Raw genomic sequence first — 8,058 nt, 5'->3', positions numbered from 1 at the left:
CATCCATCCATCCATCTGTTTGTCCGCCAAGGGAATAAAAAAAAAAAACAGCCAGAAGGGATCTGTGTTTGTGATCGTCATTAACAGATAATAATTAGCAATGGCGATCACATTATTTTCCACAATCGATCGGCACATCACTAGTTACAACCATACTACTTCCAATCTCGTCGAGTCCAGTTTATAAAGTGAAGATGTTGATAAAAGTTGTAGTGGCACTCAGCATCCCTCTATTTTCAGTTTTTCAGCACACTCTTCGCACCGCTGGGCTTTTTCGCAGACAAGATGGAAAGCTTCATGCCGTCCAGTTTCTGGCACCAACTGACTCGGATCTGACCCCAACACACACACACCAACACACACACACACACACTTACACGCGTGTGGAGCTCTTCTGTCCTCAGCATTACTGTCTGCGTGCTGCATTGTTACTGATTACATTGGCTCGAGTCGTATCAACACAGCAGCAGTACCACTCTTAGAAAGACGCCTGTCCTCTTTCCAGCTGCCCAAAAAAGTCCGTTAGTGAATATGCAGCATCCTCATGTGTTTGTCACGAGGAAAGGAAGGCTTCAGATTGTCCACGTGTTTGTGATTTTGGGACAAAACAAACCTTTTGCTCTGGCTGGTCGTGCCTAATAGAGCAGTTTATCAAAAAAAGTACCACATCAGAAAAAAACTTGGCTCTGTAAGTACCATCGTAATGACCAACATTGAAATACAGTAGCTTAGTAGACCTAAGTATTCATGAAAAACAAGGCAAATGTTTTATTTAACAAGTAATACAGTGGGGCAAAAAAGTATTTACTCAGCCACCATTTGTGCAAGTTCTCCCACTTAAAATGATGACAGAGGTCTGTGATTTTCATCATAGGTACACTTCAACTGTGAGAGACAGAATGTGGAAAAAAATCCAGGAATTCACATTGTGGGAATTTTAAAGAATTTATTTGTAAATTATGGTGGAAAATAAGTATTTGGTCAAACATTCAAAGCTCTCACTGATCTCACGATACATGGCCCCATTTATTCTTTCCTTAACATGAATCAATCGTCCTGTCCCCTTTGCAGAAAAACAGCCCCAAAGCATGATGTTTCCACCCCCGTGCTTCACAGTAGGTGTGGTGTTCTTGGGATGCAACTCAGTATTCTTCTTCTTTCAAACACGACGAGTTGAGTTTATACCAAAATGGATACATGGATGATACAGCAGAGGATTGGGAGAATGTCATGTGGTCAGATGAAACCAAAATAGAACTTTTTGGTATAAACTCAACTCGTCGTGTTTGGAGGAAGAAGAATACTGAGTTGCATCCCAAGAACACCATACCTACTGTGAAGCATGGGGGTGGAAACATCATGCTTTGGGGCTGTTTTTCTGCTAAGGGGACAGGAGGATTGATCCGTGTTTAGGAAAGAATGAATGGGGCCATGTATCGTGAGATTTTGAGCCAAAACCTCCTTCCATCAGTGAGAGCTTTGAATGGTTGACCAAATACTTATTTTCCACCATAATTTACAAATAAATTCTTTAAAATTCCTACAATGTGAATTCCTGGATTTTTTTTCTACATTCTGTCTCTCACAGTTGAAGTGTACCTATGATGGAAATTACAGACCTCTGTCATCATTTTAAGTGGGAGAACTTGCACAATCGGTGGCTGACTAAATACTTTTTCGCCCCAATGTATTTGTGGCCTCTGTAACAATACACACGGTATGAACAGTAACACTGTGTTTGAATATTGGAAATGCTTTAATGAAGTGATTATTTGGCGTACCACAGTTTGAGAATGACTGTATTGCAACGTGATGTGCTCGTGACAATGCAGAAATATTCAATTCATCACACACGCGTCCAAGAACGTGCGTTAACCACTTCATACATGATTGCTTAAAATGATTAAGTGCCTTTTTATTCTCATCCTAACTTTGGCATTTACCCATTTTTCGGATTCTAATTGATTGTACTTAACTCAATATCAGTGGTGAACGACGCTACCGGCAGACAAAAAAACACAACGGTCTACCGTAATGTGTTGTTATGGTCCACAGTTTAAATTTGATGGTATGAAATATGCAAATAAATAACACAGAGTACATGCTGAAGACAGGAGACTGGGCCAACTGGCATGTTTGAAAGCGCTCGGGGAAAAAAATAGACAATAAAATGACTCCTGTGAAAGTCCAGTATTTGTTTGGGTTTTTTTTCTAGCGGCTTGCTTCTTTTTTTTCTTTGTTTTAAATCCACATTTGTTGAGTTTACAATGGAAACGCTTAGACTAGCAGCGAGTGTGTGGATGTCATATATGACATGCAACAACAGTATGCTAGGTTAGCCTTTTTTACCCAAGAAAAATAAAGTTATCAAACCTACATTTCCAAGATTTGTTTTAAAATGTGTAGCGAAGCCTTTTTTTTTTTTTTAATGACAAAGCTCAACCCCAAATCCTCCACACAACACCTCCGCTCCCACCTCCACGGACAAAGCTACGAACTATGGGAGACCGGGCTTTCTGCTCCGCTGCTCCCAGTTTGTTGAACGCTCTCCCTGACCACCTGAGGGCACCTCAGACTGTGGATGCTTTTAAAAAAGGCTTCAAAACCCATCTTTTTTAAAAAGCCTTTTTATAGATATGCATGCTGGTTCTAGCTATTGGGCTGTTTCTAGTTTTATGTTTTATTTATTTTTATTATTATTATTACTATTTTTTTACACTGTGGTACTTTGAGGTTGTTTGCTCAACGTAAAGTGCTTTTTTACAAATAAAATCTATTATTATTATTAATATTATCATTAAAGCTGTCCAGTGTTAAATTGTCATCGAAACTTTTTCCTCCATTATATCATAGAAAAAAATGAAATAAAGCAACCGTTTGACCACCTTTTCAAACGTGTGGCAAAAAAGCAGAGGTGATTGTTAACATGTCCGGTGCTCATAAACAGGTTTTAAAGACACAAAGTGCCATTTATACTGGAACTCACCTGTTTATATGAATTTTATTGACAATGAGAAGCCGTTGGACAGTGTGGATAGTCAGACCAGCGGGAGATTGAGTACCAGTCCAGATCACGAACATTATCAGGAACTCATATGAATGAATGACCTGCAACGAGGTTCATGGTCAGCAGCTTAACGAAGTGCGAACAGGAGTGAGGCAAGGATGCTTGCGGTCACTTTTCCTTTTTCTGGTGGATATTGTCGGCCTCAACTGCCCAGAAGAAGAATGATATCCAATGAACACACTGGACACAATCGGATGATCTTGACTCTGCTGATGACCTGGCCTCTTCCTATCGTCTGTGATGTTCCAACCAAGGAAGAAAAGTATAAGGCCATCAAAGCAGATTATGTGACCACTGTGGAAATTCTCAATCCACCAGAATCATCAAGCTCCCAAAGTAGGGTGACCTTAGTTCCTGTTCTAACTGCAGGAGAATAACACTGCTGTTAACCCCAGCTAAATGCGTCTAGGGAAACCTCTAAAACAGAAAGATGCAGTTGACCCACATCTCTGAGTTCAACAAGCTGGCTTCAGGAAGAGAAGACAATGTACTGACCAGATAACAACCCTGCCGTTTATCCTGGAACTCACCTGTCAATATGAATTTTATTGACAATGAGAAGGCGTTGGACAGTGTTGCTAGGCAGACCATCGGGAGACTGTTGAGTACCAGTAAAGATCACTAACATTATCAGGAACTCATATGAATGGATGACCTGAAACGAGGTTCATGGTCAGCAGCTTACCAGTGCCTTCAAAGTGTGAACAGGAGTGAGGCAAGAATGCTTGCTGTCACCTTTCCTTTTTCTGGTGGATATTAGTTGGGTAATGTCGACCTCAACTGCCCAGAAGAAGAATGATATCCAAAGGATGCACTGGACACAATCGGATGATCTTGATTCTGCTGATGACCTGGCACACAAGCAGTAGACCACAATCATCGCAACTCACATGGCATACCTTGGCCTCATTGTACACAAAAGGAAGAGCAAGATCATCAAAGTAAGCAACAACAACACCAACCCCCATCAGGCTAGTAGGAGAAACTTTAGGGGAAGAGGAACGCTTCACCTAATTTGTCCGCGTAATCCATCAGCAGAGAGGAACTCAAAAAGCCTACTGAAATGAGATTTTCTTATTTAATCGGTGATAGGTCAATTTTATGTGTCATACTTGATCATTTCGCGATTTTGCCATATTTTTGCTGAAAGGATTTAGTAGAGAACATCCACGATAAAGTTCGCATCTTTTGGTCGCTGATAAAAAAGCCTTGCCTTTACCGGAAGTAGCAGACGATGTGCGCGTGACGTCACGGGTTATAGGGCTCCTCACATCCTCACATTGTTTATAATCATAGCCTCCAGCAGCAAGAGCTAGTCGGACTGAGAAAGCGACAATTTCCTCATTAATTTGAGCGAGGATGAAAGATTTGTGGATGAGAAAAGTTAGAGTGAAGCACAAAAAATAAGAAAAGGCGGCGGCAGTGGGACTGTTTCAGATGTAATTAGACACATTTACTAGGATAATTCTGGAAGATCCCATCCATCCATCCATCCATCCCCTTCCGCTTATCCGAGGTCGGGTCGCGGGGGCAACAGCCTAAGCAGGGAAACCCAGACTTCCCTCTCCCCAGCCACTTCGTCTAGCTCTTCCCGGGGGATCCCGAGGCGTTCCCAGGCCAGCCGGGAGACATAGGTCCTGGGTCTTCCCCGTGGCCTCCTACCGGTTGGACGTGCCCTAAACACCTCCCTAGGGAGGCGTTCGGGTGGCATCCTGACCAGATGCCCGAACCACCTCATCTGGCTCCTCTCGATGTGAAGGAGCAGCGGCTTTACTTTGAGTTCCTCCCGGATGGCAGAGCTTCTCACCCTATCTCTAAGGGAGAGCCCCGCCACACGGCGGAGGAAACTCATTTCGGCCGCTTGTACCCGTGATCTTATCCTTTCGGTCATGACCCAAAGCTCATGACCATAGGTGAGGATGGGAACGTAGATCGACCGGTAAATTGAGAGCTTTGCCTTCCGGCTCAGCTCCTTCTTTACCACAACGGATCGGTACAACGTCCGCATTACTGAAGACGCCGCACCGATCCGCCTGTCGATCTCACGATCCACTCTTCCCTCACTCGTGAACAAGACTCCTAGGTACTTGAACTCCTCCACTTGGGGCAGGGTCTCTGGAAGATCCCTTATCTGCCTATTGTTTTAATAGTGTTTTAGTGAGATTGTAAAGTCATATCTGAGGGTTGCAGGTTCGCTTCCCACCTATTGACATCCAAATCGCTGCCGTTGTGTCCCTGAGCAGGACACTTCACCCTTGCCCCCGGCGCCGCTCACACTGGTGAATGAATGATTGGTGGTGGTCGGAGGGGCCGTAGGCGCAAACTGGCAGCCACGCTTCCGTCAGTCTACCCCAGGGCAGCTGTGGCTACTGATGTAGCTTACCACCACCAGGTGTGAATGAATGATGGGTTCCCACTTCACTGTGAGCGCTTTGAGTATCTAACAGTAGAAAAGCGCGATATAAATCTATCCATCCATCCATTTTCTACCACTTATTCCCTTGTGGGGTCGCGGGGGGCGCTGGCGCCTATCTCAGCTACAATCGGGCGGAAGGCGGGGTACACCCTGGACAAGTCACCACCTCATCGCAGGGCCAACACAGATAGACAGACAACATTCACACTTACATTCACACACTAGGGCCAATTTAGTGTTGCCAATCAACCTATCCCCAGGTGCATGTCTTTGGAAGTGGGAGGAAGCCGGAGTACCCGGAGGGAACCCACGCATTCACGGGGAGAACATGCAAACTCCACACAGAAAGATCCCGAGCCTGGATTTGAACTCAGGACTGCAGGACCTTCGTATTGTGAGGCAGACGCACTAACCCCTTTTCCACCGTGAAGCCCGATATGAATCTAATCCATTATTATTATTATTACCTGAAATTCGGGTGGCTGCGGTGAACGCCAGTGTCTGAGAGAAGCCGAGGAGCCAAGCTGCCTTTTTGAGCTGCAGTAGGAGGTATAATCCACTGATGTCTCCGGTAAGAGCCGACTTAATATCACAATTTTCCCATCCAAAAACCTGCCGGTTGACGTAGAGAAACATGTTCGCTTGACCGCTCTGTGTTAAAGCTTCACGACAAACAAAGAAACACCGGCTGTGTTTCGGTTGCTAAAGGCATCTGCAATCCACCGCTTTCCACCAAGAGCATTATTCTTTAGAGTCTCCATTATTAATTGAACAAATTGCAAAAGATTCAGCAACACAGATGTCCAAATTACTGTGTAATTATGCGATGAAAAGAGACGACTTTTAGCCGTGTGTGTGGTGCTGGGCTAATATGTCCGCTACAACCCGAGAAACTCCGCGGGAAATTTAAAATTGTAATTTAGTCAACTAAACCGGCCTTATTGGCATGTGTTGCAATGTTAATATTTCATCATTGATGTACAAACTATCAGACTGTGTGGTCGGTAGTAGTGGGTTTCAGTTGAATTAAAGAAAATTCCCACTTTGACAATAATCCCCAAGTGTTTACACACAAACACTCACTCACAGGTTGAAAATTGGGGCTTCACACTTAACAAAAAAAAGTGTAGCAAGAAGTTTGTTTGAAAGCCAGCCGTCCTCTCACACGTCAGTCACGCAAAACACACACGAGGATCGGCTCCAAGACCATTGGCTAAATATCACCTCCGCGCTCCGAGTGCGTTCGAAACCGTGTCTGTTTAGTTTGACTTGGCCGGCTCGACTCACTAATTACGCTTCGCATGTGTGAGGCAACACGATATGTTCATTTTTCCTGCGTCACGATCTACATTTTTACCCCGTTGCAACAGCATATAGCTGACATTAATACAGTTGTTCTTTTTCAAATGTATCCACATGTGATGTCGTTGGGGAAAAGTCAATAAACAGCATAGTTACTCTCAAATGAATGTCTTATCAGTCCATGACATCAACATATTTCCCAATTTACTCTATTTACTCTTCCCGTTTTAAGTATAGATATTTATCATTGGTTTTAGGCTCTTTGGAAAAGTCGGAGGGGGGAATAAAACATGTTCATCAAAAAGTGACACAACACTAAATCTTTTCAATCCCGTTACGACATTTCGGGGGATTTGTTGCCTCATATGATGAAATATATGAAGGTCGCTAAATTTCTCAAGATAGTTTTTATCGTTGTTAAACAAACCAATGACATCATTCACTCTTAACTTTAAATCACTTGATGAGAAAAGGACAAATGTATTCAGTAGTAGTTTGACACCCCTGAGTTAAGGGATGAACAATGTTCCGAAACACAATTTTTGGGTTCCTCCGTTTTTCAAATCAAAACACAAATTTACTTCTACCTCAAACGATACGCAAAACCAGTGAAGTTGGTACGTTGTGTAAATGGTAAATAAAAACAGAAAACAATGATTTTTAAATCCTTTCCAACTTACAGGTGCTGGTCATGTTATTAGAATATCACGAAAAAGTTTATTTATTTCATTAATTCCATTTAAAAAAGTCAAACTTGTAGAATGTATACATTCATTCCAAACAGACTGATACATTTCAAGTGTTTTTTTGCCAAAAAGGAGATGATTATAGCTGACAACCAATGAAAACCCTAAATTCAACATCTAAGAAAATTAGAAGATGGTGAAAAGGTCAGATATTGAAGACACCTGGTGCCACACTAATTAGCTAACTAACTCAAAACACCTGGAAAATCCTTTAAATGGTCTCTCGTTTTGATTCTGTATGAGACACAATCATGGGGAAGACTGCTGACTTGACAACTGTCCAAAAGATGACCATTGATACTTTAAAGAAGGAGGGCAAGACATAAAAGATCATTGCCAAAGAGGTTGGATGTTCCCAGAGCTCTGTGTCCAAGCACATTGATAGAGAGGCGAAGGGAAGACAAAGATGTGGTAGAAAAAAGTGTACAAGCAAGAGGGATAACCGCGCCCTGGAGAGGATTGTCAAACAAAACCGATTCAAAAATGTGGGGGAGATCCACAAAGAGTGGACTGCAGCTGGAGTCAGT

At 42.9% G+C, this 8,058-nt stretch overlaps 2 protein-coding genes across 2 annotated transcripts in view; one reads left to right on the top strand and one right to left on the bottom strand.

Annotated features, from left to right (window-relative positions):
• st7l (suppression of tumorigenicity 7 like) overlaps positions 1–2,190 on the top strand; it is a 78,107-nt gene extending 75,917 nt beyond the window's left edge. The window contains exon 15 of the mRNA XM_061889318.1: positions 241–2,190. Within this exon, the coding sequence (XP_061745302.1) occupies positions 241–336 (96 nt within the window). The 3' untranslated portion in view covers positions 337–2,190. The remainder of the gene's footprint in view (positions 1–240) is intronic.
• The window catches only part of LOC133544203 (protein Wnt-2b-like), an 88,299-nt gene that overhangs the window by 42,771 nt on the left and 37,470 nt on the right, over positions 1–8,058 (bottom strand). The window lies entirely within an intron of this gene.

The sequence above is a fragment of the Nerophis ophidion genome, linkage group LG02, assembly GCF_033978795.1.
Source record: "Nerophis ophidion isolate RoL-2023_Sa linkage group LG02, RoL_Noph_v1.0, whole genome shotgun sequence".
Taxonomy (NCBI): Eukaryota; Metazoa; Chordata; class Actinopteri; order Syngnathiformes; family Syngnathidae; genus Nerophis; species Nerophis ophidion.
Note: the sequence above shows the minus strand (reverse complement) of the source record. Positions and strands in the feature narration are given on the sequence as shown.